The following is a 12,693-nucleotide window of genomic DNA, read 5'->3' on the forward strand; positions in this document are numbered from 1 at the left end:
TCTCGTGATTGAGTGCATACACGATTCTCTCTATTTAGATACTAACTATTTGAATTTTGTTACACTAATTGTAAGACTTTACTTTGGAGTATGGCGAACTCTTTGGTAATGAAGTTTTTAACAAGGTAAGATTTAAGATTATGCAATATAATTATAATTAAATTATTGTTTGAGAATATTATATATAACATTAATGAATAATGAATGATTAATGTGTATTTATATTTGTATTTCAATGATTAATGTGTATTTATGTATGTAACTGTTATTGCTCTACTAAATTATAAGTTTTTGTGCATAAGTTTAAAATTGATTAGATTTCTGCATTTTTGGGATATTTTGTCATGAGATATATTGCCAAGGGATATTTTGTCATGCGGTATACTGTCACGGTATATTTAGTCTCAGGGATATTACAGCTAGGATATTATGTCCGGGATGTTTAGACATGTAACCAATAAAAATACCACTTAGGTTGGATTTTTGAATTTACAAATAATATACTACTGTGAGATATTACAAGTAGAGGAGACCGGGGCGAAGTCGCTACTATTTTTTCGGTGCTGATTTTTGACAACAAAACAAATAATTTTAGTAAAATGTGGTATATTGTTGTAAAAAGTGAACCCTTAGTTATAAAATTTATACGGACATTTTTGGTCTACGTCGCTTTGTTCAACAGGTATAAAGTGAAAACGACAAAGGTGCAAAAATTGAAATGTCAAAATTGCCGGGGCGTAGTCGTCGCTTCATTTTGGGACTAAATTTTAAATGAAAATTCATAATTCAGATCATGAAAAATGATAGAATACATTTTATTAATTATTTTTTGATAGAAAAATAAAAACATTAATTAAAAACACGATGGCGAATAATTACAAGATAATTACAAAATAATTACAAGAAAAGCGCACACACTTATGTGCCCTACGCTTGCACGTTTCTCGTCAGCTCTATTCTGTCATCTCTGAGCACACTCAGCACATATTATCCAAGTCATTGCCGGAATCCGACCATTGCTGCTTCTTTGACTTTGATTTTCTTCGGAAGCCTCCATGATATGGCTTGGTGACGACTTCGCCCCGGACACAAGTTTCAAGTTTAGTCGTTCATAAAATATTAAAAATTAATGAAAATAAAAAAACTTCACTGGATTCATTTTCAGCATGCATTACTCTTTAGAATCACTTACTTTGAGAGAGATTCGGAGACACTATTTAATATATAATATTTATATATATATTATTTTTATAATATTTAAGATATTACAAATTTTTGACACGCAAAAAATTTTACTTTTAACCTCCGAAAACACGTTTACCTCCATAAGAATCACAACATGGCACATAACCTCACTAAACTCCGTTGGTCACGTGGGCACTATAAGCCGCGTTTACAGTATTAATGGCGAATTCACACAACATACAGATTTCGAGATAATTGCAATGACGACTTCGCCCCGGTCTCCCCTACGTCCTGAGAATTTCTGAGAAATAATATACTACTAGAGATGTTATAGAAATGTTTGAAGTATATTATATACGGTACGTATATTTACAGAACAAGTATAGAACATTCGAATGATATTATGTGCTGTATGGGTCGGTAACCCCAAGTCCTTGTAAGTCCCCTTGTAAGTTACTCTTAACATGTAAAAATATTAACGTATAAAAAATATTAAAAACAAAATGATTTTTCTTTTATAGAGAAACGGGATTTTTTTGTAATTGTACATATACATAATTATACGTACTTTTTATTTAACGCAATTTTAAGATGTTTGCTGCAAAGTTTTACATGTTGGTACACATGTTTGTCGCATTTCTTAATGTTTACATCTATATCTATTTAAAAGAGTTAACAAACACTAAAAAAAAGATTAATTTAATGATATGATATTCTCGTAGTTTCAGTCATCTGTAAACTTATTCGTTCCAACAATTTAGAACAATGATAGTCGAAAAGCGATTTTTATGATTTGTAACATAGTGTTTGCAATGTTTTCTTTTCATTTTTTGCTTATACAGAAAAAGGATTCTTATATGACTTATTTAAACCGCGCTATCAAAGTATTTCTATGCTAGAAACGCTAAATGCATTGACAAATTTCGTTTTTCTTCAACGCTGAAGTAACACAGTTATATTTATATGTGTCAATAGGCTCATAAAATTAATAATCAGTCAAGGAAAAAAGAGCAATTGAGCCTCAACAGGATGTAAGTGTTGAAATTTCTATATTAAAGTATAGAAATATAGTTATAGTTATAGTTACTTTTTGTTTCCATTAAATTATTATTAATCTTTGAAATATCATTATTATAATCGCTATTTGTAGTTCGTAAGACCGGAAATAGTTAATTAATTCAATTGTTTCGATTCATATTGCTTATCACGCGCTCTCACTTTGACCCAAAGTCCACCGTGTGCTCTGACCGTCATTCGAAATTTGGCTATCACCTTCTCTTTGCCAAGAATCGGCTCTAATCGACACTTCTTTAGAATGGCGCTGATGACCGATTTCATCTCGAGTGTAGCGAATTTGTTTCCTAAAAAGGTACGGAAAAGAGACGATATGTCACACGGTATTTTTCTTTAAAAAAAAAGTTAAATCTATCTTGTGTAATATTGAAGAAGCTTTTAGTGCCTTTATTTAAGAACGTAAACAAATCTAAAATATCTTTATTTTCCTTTTTTCGAATTTTTCTTTTTTTTTCTTATATATCGGACTGATTTATATTTGTTCTTCTCACCGATGCAATTGCGAGGTCCGGCGCTAAATGGTATGTAAGCGTAGGGATGTCTTCTCTCGGAGTTTTCAGGGCTAAAACGGTCCGGTTTAAAATCGTGGGGATCAGGAAAATGATGAGGCAAGCGGTGCGTACAATATGGCGCTATAAACACGCCACAACCAGCTGGTATTACATGCTTTCCTGCATGACAAAAAGTTATAATTTTAACGTTATATAATTTTTAATTTAAACGTTTTTATTTTGCAATTATTCCGAGAATGATTGAGAGCAATTTTTTTTATATATTTATATGATGAATATCTTTACTGACGCGGATGTTCTTTTATCTACATTCTACTGAATATTCACGTTGAAGACGTATTATCCGATATTAAAAAACAATATTAAAAAAATTTTTAGTTTATTCTAACTAAAAAGTAATTACATATAAATAACTAAGTAATACAATTATAAAGAAATTGTGTGTAAAACTGAATGGTATTCACAGGATCGAATAAAATAATTATCGTGGAAGTTTTTTCTCTTTAGATCTCACCTAATCTCACGTCCTCCCCGAGTGTCCTGGCGAAAAGCGGCACGCTAGGATACAACCTCAGAGATTCCTTGATACACATGTCCAAACATTTCATCTCTTTGAGATCTTGCATGGTTGGTGATCTTCTGTCGTCGCCAAAAATCTCATTCAATTCCGCGACGCATCTTTCCTGCCATTTGGGATTATTCGCCAGAAGGAAAAGCGTCATCGCGGTAGCGGTGCCGACCGAGTCCTGGCCTGCCAGCATGAAAGTGCAACATTCCTCGATAATATCTCGCTCAGTGAACCGAGGATTCTTTTCATTGATCTCGACCATGTACTCAAGCAGGGATGTCTTTCTAGGCGTGCTGTCAGTGATAAGGGAACCGTTCTTTTGCAGGAACTCGCGCTTCTCCTTCATTTTTTGGAAGCAAAAGTCGAACAGATCCTTCTGCTGTTGTTCCTCCGATTTCCCAGCTGCTGTCAATCGGTAAATCCAGTCGATTAGCAACCACGGTCGTGCAAATCTATACGGCACCATAACTTGGCCCCTGTTCCCAAGATACATCGATGTTAGTAATTACCGTTATATCCGTTGCAGTATACATAGTTTTCTAGAAAGGAAATGAAGAGCAAACGCATCATTCTTCGGCAGGAAAATTTTTAATGTAAAACTACTTAATGTATTGATAATTACAAAGTCACCGATGGCACAAGTTAAGAAGTTTTGAAGAGCCAAGTTTAATTTAATTCAGATATAAATAATTTTGTAAAGATTAAAATATCAATAAAAAATAATTTATTAGAATAATTTATAGAGTATAAAACATGGTAGTTTTTATTACAATTTTTAAAACACAATTTTCTATTTTTTAAATATTTTGGAATTTGAGATAACAAAGTTTGCTAATGAGGTCGACTACTGTTTGGTATCGTTTTGGATTGTACTTACTTTCTGAATGGCGTGTCGTCTTCACTGTCGTTGCTTCTTTGACTCGCCGATGTGCCCAGAATCGTCTCTGAAGTGAGCGTTATTATGTCAGGTGGCTAATATTTGGGATAAGTACCGCTGCCTTCGAGATGTCGAAACGTATGATTATGAGAGAAAGAGCGTTTAATCTCTTTAAAGGCGTATTAACGTTATGCAAATACTGAAGATCAACAAAGGCATAGTATATACGAATGCGCGCTACTATAGGCTACTACTTTGACAAGTCTCGACGTGGATTCTCATGCTAATTCGCCGTGTTTATGAAAATATGAAGTATTTTAGCATACACCATTTAAGGTACGCGTCGATTTCTACGCGGCATACCATCAGTGAAAGCGTTTTACACTTTCATTGCGTGATGCACTCATTTTCATTATTGCATTGGACCATACATCCTAATTTGTATACTATCGCACAGTTATCAATTTTTCTTTACTCCATGTTTGCAATTTATAAAACAAAAGATATAAATATAATCGACAAGGTCTTTTAACTCGACTTTTAACTCGTTTTGCAAGTCAAATACACTTCTTTTCGAAAGTGGGAAAAGGCTGGAAATATTAATTAATTCTAATAAGTAAGTGCCAATTAGCATTTCTATGCTATACATCGTTCCAAGTATTTTACAAATAAAACGCAGAAGAATTTTCTACTTTTAACTAAGTAAGCGTTTTTTTGAGTAATCGTACGAAGATGAAATTCTTAGATAATAAAACCCAAGTTTTTCAGTTTGTGACCATTAAAATCTATCCTCGTGTATGTACAAGCAATTTACATCACGTACCGATCAGTATATCATAGACCGAGTTATTGACGAACACGGTGACGTTTATATCTTTCCCGTCCTTCTCGAGCAGCTTGTCGACTAAGCGATCGGCGCACTCGCTGAACGTTCCAGCGAATCTCTCGAGTACGTGGCGATGGAAGGCCGGTTGCAAGATTCTCCGATGTACCTTCCACTTGTCGACATCCCGCGTAACTAGACCTTTGCCCAAAAAGTTATCGAGCAGCTTGTAGAAAAATATCTTCCGCGTGTGCTTCATGCTGCTGAGCACCATTTGGATGTCATTCGGCTCGACGAGCACAACGTACGGCAGAAGTGTCAACCATATTCGAAAAACGCGACCGTAACTCTGCGCCTCATTTGTCATCCTTTGCATCACTAAGAAATTAAAATCTTTTACATACTATACAAATATACATTTACTGTCTTTCAATAGGATAACTTAAAACTCATTTTATTTGCGGGTCGTTGCAACGTTTACGATATGAGAACAATATATAATTCAGATGGCTGGATAAGACATACAGCGATTTTGATTAGTTGACGATTAATTAACAGCATACAGCAATTTCAAAAGTTTTAGTAATACTGAATCACTCACGATTTCCTTCGAGAACAGCGTTTGCGTTGCCAAGAATGGGCACTGTTTTCGGTCCATTGAGAGTGAAGATAAATTTGAGGATTCTGATGTAATTCTTCAACGCGTATATAATGTAGATAACAACTACAAAGGCGAGGTAAGTCCACATTTCTTCCGATGTACGATTCAACTGATTACAAGAAATGTAATTTTCACGTCAGTATCATCATATCATGGATAATAAATTCAGCAACAATATTATTCCCGCAACATATTATTCGAAATGACAAGGACGTTGCAATAAAATTATATCGTTTGCTTAGAGGCTTAGATACTTACAAATAGACCAAATGTGCTAAAAGGATGTGCAAATGAGGGATAAACGGAATAATTTGTGAATGTATCTGCTTCAACTGCGACGCAGATATATTTGCGTTTCTCGATGCGTTTCTGCAATGCTTTAATCCACTATTTTTAACGCAAAAGAATATCCTTTTGAATCAATATTTCCGTGTTATGCTAATTGCTTTCGATAAAACCGAGAATGAAAAGATAAAGAGACAAATTCTTCACTTATCTATACAGTGATTCATCAAACGATACATAATGCGAGTGAGCAATAAAATTTAACCGGCAATTCTTACACGATGAACATGCATCATGAATATGTCATGAATACAAAACACCACGAATGTAAAATAACATAAAATAGAGAAGAAAGATAAGATGCAGATAGTATCCGGTTTCTGCGCACCTTGTCGATTTCAAATCTTCTTTCCCGACATAAAACGTATCCTCTTTAACCCTCTACATTACTCACGTGGGATGTAAAATACATTCTACATCTGATTAATGAGATATTATGCAATATATATATCAAATAGGTAGCTGTTATTTTGCAACATGTGAATAAAACTTTAAAAACAAATTGAACACTATTCTGTAGAATTCAGCATTTTTAATAGCATGCAAATGCAAAAATATATGCATTTAGCTAGTTGCACAGCTCACTAGCATGTTTTCGAAATGATAAAAAATCTGAATTTACAATTATCAATGTGCTTCCAAAAACTATTAATATATTTTAACATTAATAACTGTATCTGTCCCTTCAAAGAATTCCTAAAAAAGCGCCTTTTCATAGCCGTTCCTATCAAATTTTTTTTATTTTTTTTATGAGATGCATTTTTATAAGTTTCATAAAGATATTTCATAAAGATATATTTTTTTTACTTTTTACCATGTACATGCTAATAAAAATAATGGATTTTTTCTACAGAATAGTGCTCAATTTAGTGCCCTTTGCAATGTTCTAAAAGGTGCTTATTAGCATCAATATTATTAAATTGATTGACTGTTTTAAAACCGACAAGTAATCAAAAATATTATTAGGCCTAAAGATCCAGCTTGACCGAATAAGGCATTTCTATTTATTTATGATTACTCACATATCGGTTAATTTTCATTTACTTATTAGTGTTTAATTTATTTCATTGTCCGTCGTTACGAAATAATAGTTATTTAGATTCAGTAACTTCCCAATTGTGAATTTGTTACCTTGCGCATTAGTGTTGAATCGCGCGATATCATGGCCTCGCTACATAACATTTGTCTAACACATACATTCAATCATATGGCGTCGTATTATTGCAGATAGTATTAGTTCGCCCGCCAAATTCCGCGAGGGACGTTTACTTCCTCACATTAACAATTCAGAATAAGATACCTTTAATTGGCGTGATCGAATCATGCAAGTAGAGTGTGTCGCGGATAATCGCGCATACGGATCGCATAACAATAAGTTTCACAACAAGAATAAACCGGGAATATTAACCGAGAAGCTCATCCAATATACTTGTTAATTTATTAAAACCTGCATTTAAACGCTTAAACTGTTGACTTAAACTGTTGAATGTTTATAAATGTTTATGTAACGTGAATATAAAGCTAATTTTAATTTAAATTGTGACGCAATGGAAATTTCAAAATTTATTATGGTTATCAGGGTTGTCTTGGGGGTTTGTTCATTGTTATAAGATAAATAAATATGTAAAAACAACGTTTTTTTGTTGTTAAAAATATACAAACAGACTTATGTAGGAACAGCACTTTGATTCAGTCTTTTATCTTCTCACTCGTTTACCTTGCACGGAGAAAAGTTTGGTCGAGTTATTTTACGAGGAAGTAGCCACTTACAGTTTGGAGAAAGTTGTAGTAGAAATATGATGCTTCAAAATTTGATGCACACTTGCACACGTAAAAATCATACGATGTAGTTAAGTGAAAGTTATCAATATGACATCGATCAACCAACTCGCATTCATTTTTGTACGGTGTCTGCGTACTTATAGGATCACGTAGATGCAACACTTCCCTCTCTACCGAAAAATACATAAAATGCGTATAACCAATAGTCTCTTCGCCTCATACGCCGCCCATATTTCCTTCTCGGCGTATATTTATGTCCTGATATTTGATAATATATTTAAAGTATTTTTTTTCAATAAGTTAACACATTGTCTCTCCTTCTCTTTCTTTTTTCATCCTCTCGCAATTCTTGCAGATGTTAATTCTTTCGAGAAACCAACGTTAAAATCGACAAGTTCTTCATAGTTGTCGTTAGACAATTTACGTTTATTTCTTTATCCTTTCAATTTGTTCGAAAAAGCGATTTCAACATTGATAAGTCCTTGTATCCGTCGCCGTCGCTCTAATAATTTATGTCTATTTCTCTAACCTTCGTGTTTGTAACACATTGCATACGATATTTAAATTACACGATAGATGACTCGCGATGAAACTAGTTACTTTTAGAATTAGTTCCCAGACAACACCATGTCTAAAATCGGGACACATAAGACGTCTTAAAAACATCTTTGAAACAGCTTTAAGACGTCTTATGTCCTGATTTTGGACATGTGTACTGCGTGGGTTACTTCTTTCTGCTCGGTGGTATTTATCGCTTTTTTCGCTGTTAGCTCGATAAACTTCTATATTTCAGCAAAAATATAAAATTATTCGGAATTGACAAAACATCGCGAATTACCGCTATTATGGAATATCGTGGCGTCGCGATCATTCTTGATTCGAGAAGAGAGGCTTCGATTCTACGCAGTATGTGTGTATTACAAAACGGCGCGTGTATGGAATCAATCTTCGGTTCGGTCCCGCGCGTGCCGTTCGCCGATTTCTATCAATTAAATAACACGACGATAGATCGGTAAACGCCCGACGCGCAACGCATGGCACCCTCACCTGCTGAAGCAACACCGTAAAACCGTCATAGCCCCTTACGGGGCCTGGTCACCGCTGTCAGAAGGCACCCGCGCAACGAGGGATCTACATTCGCGGTTGAAACGATCAACTGACTAAACCTTGTCACCTGCTCGCCGGTAGTTTATATGTACGGGGAGATGGGAGATCGGGTTGTCTCATAGCTAAGCCCGTAGCCCATCTCGCCGCTAAAATCGGCAATTAATGCCCCGATCACGTATCGCGTGATGCGCGCGTGCAGGCGTGCCTCGCGAGTGGCCCGGGTGTCCCAGGCCGGCCTCTGGGGGGCGAAGCGAGGCGAGACGAAGAGGATCGCCAAAGAGGATGCTTTACGTGCATCCTTCTGTTCACGGCCGTCGTAGGGCGAGGCGGAAAACTCAAGGAAACGACCTCAAGGCGAAACGAATGCCGATCACTTCCACAAATCGTGCACGCGATGCATAATTCAATTCGGTCGCAGCCACGCACTTCATTTTTGACGCGGCGCGGCGTGGCGCTTCTCACCCATTCGCATAAGATTGACGTTCATTCGATTTTCCGGGTACGTCGACGTGTGCGTTCGTAGACGTGCAGGCGTCTGCAACTCGACGTTTTAAATTGGATGCAAGTGCATGTCGAATATATCTCGAAACCTGCACTAAACGTTTCATTCGACAACCAATTCTTTTTGACATCTCGACGTGAGAATAGAAAAATATCAAGTTTGCCTTAATAGCCCACACAGTAAAATATATCTGAGATATAATCAGATATATCCCAGTAAGCAAGGAACATTAAATTAACGTTTAGAAATATTGACTTTATGTGTAATATGATTTTTCTGAATAAGGTAAACGGCCCAGTTACAGAGGCACTGTCCTAGTTTCCGGCACCGACGGTACATTTATATTTGTAATAAATAAAGTTTTCGTCAAATATTAAAAAGATTACAAGCAAATTAAAGAGCATTTTTTACTGTTGATTATTGCACAAACATTTTTTTTTTAATGTTTTGTACTTAAATTACCGACAGTGAATGGGGCGACTCGCGCGTTTCAGACGTTTCAGTGGCTCCCGAAGGGCATTCCTAGTCCTAGGTGACACACCTTAGTGGTAGCGAACGTCAAACTGCTGATTTTTGGTATTATGTAAGTATTAAAACGTCATAATAGTTATATGAACATGTTCAGCACGAATCACATTATCGATTAGATAAGTAATAGTTTATCTGTATGTTAGTTTTTCCCTTAAATTCCCGATGCCAAGAAGTGCGTCACGTAATGAAGGTTATGTTTCACTTTTTGGCACAGAGTTTGTAATATGTTGCATCATCAATTTTGCTTTATTATTCTAGAAATTGAGGTAAATTTATTGATACTTGTAACTCGAAAATTTATGATAAAAAACATTTTTTATGAAAAAAATAATTCTAATGAATTTTTATGAAATTTGTTTAAAATTTATTAATTATTCAACACATTTTGACACTTTTTTTACGCTACAGATAAATTTTGTTTTCTGAGTTTTATTTTCACCTATCTTATTTTTTGTATTTTATGCCCGATCTACAATAGCTGTAGTAAGCCTCAAGCTGTAAGAAATTGACCAATTACAGGCGAATGTGAGGAGAATAATCGACTGTGATTGGTCAATTTCTTACATCTTGAGGCTTACTACAGCTTACTACAGCTATTGTAGATCGGGCATTAATGTAATATATAAAAAATCTGTTGTAACAGAGTAAGCACATATAGAGAAAAAAGTGATGGAGACTTTGGACTCTTCGAAGGTAGCTAATTTATCTCATATATCTTATATTATATGTAGTTTTTGCATAGAGGTTGACAAAATATAATACCTACAAACTAATTAGTAATTGAACATTGATTATTACAGCTAAAATTATACGCAGGACAATATAAGTAACTGTGACGTTTCGAAGTGCCGAAAATTGGGCCCGTTGGTGCCATAAAGTGCGGCAGAGCACTTCGATAGTGCCAAAAACGCCGGCAGTAACGAGCATTATAAAAATAATTATTTATTTATTAGAACTGAATGATTTAACTAAAAATATAGGTGAATCTTACTCAGAAAGCTTTAATGCACGTGTTAAAATAGTTTGTTTGGGGTTTAACAATATATCGCGTCCGTAAATAATAGAAAATCAGGGCCGCTGCTATAAAGGTGCCTATAACTGGGCCGTTTACCTTATTGTTAAAATATTTTTAAAAAGTTACAGAAAATATTTTTTAAATGTTACTCTGACATTTTTATTTGAGATCAATGCACAGTTCAAAATTCCTTGTAATTTGGACTTAGAAATAACGTTGATAGTATATTAATTTGCTATTGTTATAATGTTATTGTTTTATATTGTGCGCAACACGCTCATCGCGACAGCCGTGATGTACATGATGAAATGAAGATTCTCTACGTTTGGCAGAAAATGCCGCTAGGGAATTTTTAAGTCGATTCTTATGAATCAAGCTTGAATTCGATGTCTAGGTATCCCAGGTTGCCGATGAAGAGGTCCAGATAGTGCGCTTCATAGTTTTCGGTGTCCAGGTGTAATAACACGTTGAATTCGATGTCTACGTGTCCCAGGTTGCCGATGACGAGGTCCTCATAGTGCGCTCTGTAGTTTTCGGTGTCTACGTGTATAAATACCTTGAATTCGATGTTTAGGTATCCCAGGTTGCCGATGACGGGATCCAGATAGTGCGCTTCATAGTTTTTGGTGTCCATGTGTAATCGTACGTTGAATTCGATGTTTAGTGTCCCAGGTTGCCGATGACGAAGTCCACATAGTGCGCTTTATAGTTTTCGGTGTCCAGGTGTAATAATACGTTGAATTCAATGTCTACGTGTCTCAGGTTGCCGATGAGAAGGTCCACGTAGTGCGCTCCGTAGTTTTCGGTGTCTACGTGTATTAATACTTTGAATTCGATGTCCACGTGTCCCAAGTTGCCGATGACGGAATCCAGATAGTGCGCTTCATAGTTTTCGGTGTCCAGGTGTAATCGTACGTTGAATTCGATGTCTAGGTGTCCCAGGTTGCCGATGACGAGGTCCACATAGTGCGCTTCGTAGTTTTTGGTGTCCAGGTGTAATAATACCTTAATTGATATCTAGGTGTCCCAGGTTGCTGATGACGAGGTCCAGATATCGCGCTCCGTAGTTTTCGGTGTCTAGGTGTAATAATACTTCGGATTCGATGTTCACGTGTACCAGGTTGCCGATGACGAGGTCCAGATAGTGCGCTTCATAGTTTTCGGTGTCCAGGTGTAATAACACGTTGAATTCGATGTCTACGTGTCCCAGGTTGCCGATGAGAAGGTCCACGTAGTGCGCTCCGTAGTTTTCGGTGTCTACGTGTATTAATACTTTGAATTCGATGTCCACGTGTCCCAAGTTGCCGATGACGGAATCCAGATAGTGCGCTTCATAGTTTTTGGTGTCCAGGTGTAATCGTACGTTGAATTCGATGTCTAGGTGTCCCAGGTTGCCGATGACGAGGTCCACATAGTGCGCTCCGTAGTTTTCGGTGTCTACGTGTATTAATACCTTAATTGATATCTAGGTGTCCCAAGTTGCTGATGACGAGGTCCAGATATCGCGCTCCGTAGTTTTCGGTGTCTAGGTGTAATAATACTTCGGATTCGATGTTCACGTGTACCAGGTTGCCGATGACGAGATCCAAATAGTGCGTTTCATAGTTTTTGGTGTCCAGGTGTAATCGTACGTTGAATTCAATGTCTAGGTGTCCCAGGTTGCCGATGACGAGGTCCACATAGTGCGCTCCGTAGTTTTCGGTGTCTACGT

At 36.2% G+C, this 12,693-nt stretch overlaps 1 protein-coding gene across 3 annotated transcripts; it reads right to left on the reverse strand.

The window, feature by feature from the left end:
• Positions 1-1,740: 1,740 nt before the first annotated feature.
• Cyp4aa1 (Probable cytochrome P450 4aa1) lies at positions 1,741-9,051 on the reverse strand. Of its 3 annotated transcripts, XM_077401499.1 has the most exons (8): positions 8,875-9,051; positions 7,816-7,997; positions 5,641-5,809; positions 5,040-5,417; positions 4,217-4,283; positions 3,286-3,815; positions 2,751-2,930; positions 1,741-2,546 (listed from the first exon to the last, which is right to left on the reverse strand). In XM_077401499.1, exons 3-8 carry the CDS (start codon positions 5,786-5,788, stop codon positions 2,359-2,361), a joined length of 1,491 nt encoding a protein of 496 aa, XP_077257625.1. In that variant the 5' UTR covers positions 5,789-5,809; positions 7,816-7,997; positions 8,875-9,051; the 3' UTR covers positions 1,741-2,358. The 3 variants fall into 3 exon arrangements, with proteins under 3 accessions (XP_077257625.1, XP_077257624.1, XP_077257626.1); XM_077401498.1 differs by lacking the exon at positions 7,816-7,997 and having other exon boundaries at positions 8,875-9,048; XM_077401500.1 differs by lacking the exons at positions 7,816-7,997; positions 8,875-9,051 and adding an exon at positions 5,959-7,778.
• Between the last annotated feature and the right edge of the window lie 3,642 nt (positions 9,052-12,693).

Source organism: Temnothorax americanus, unplaced genomic scaffold (genome assembly GCF_048541705.1).
Source record: "Temnothorax americanus isolate GAGA-0224 unplaced genomic scaffold, ASM4854170v1 Scaffold145, whole genome shotgun sequence".
In the NCBI taxonomy this organism is placed as follows: domain Eukaryota; kingdom Metazoa; phylum Arthropoda; class Insecta; order Hymenoptera; family Formicidae; genus Temnothorax; species Temnothorax americanus.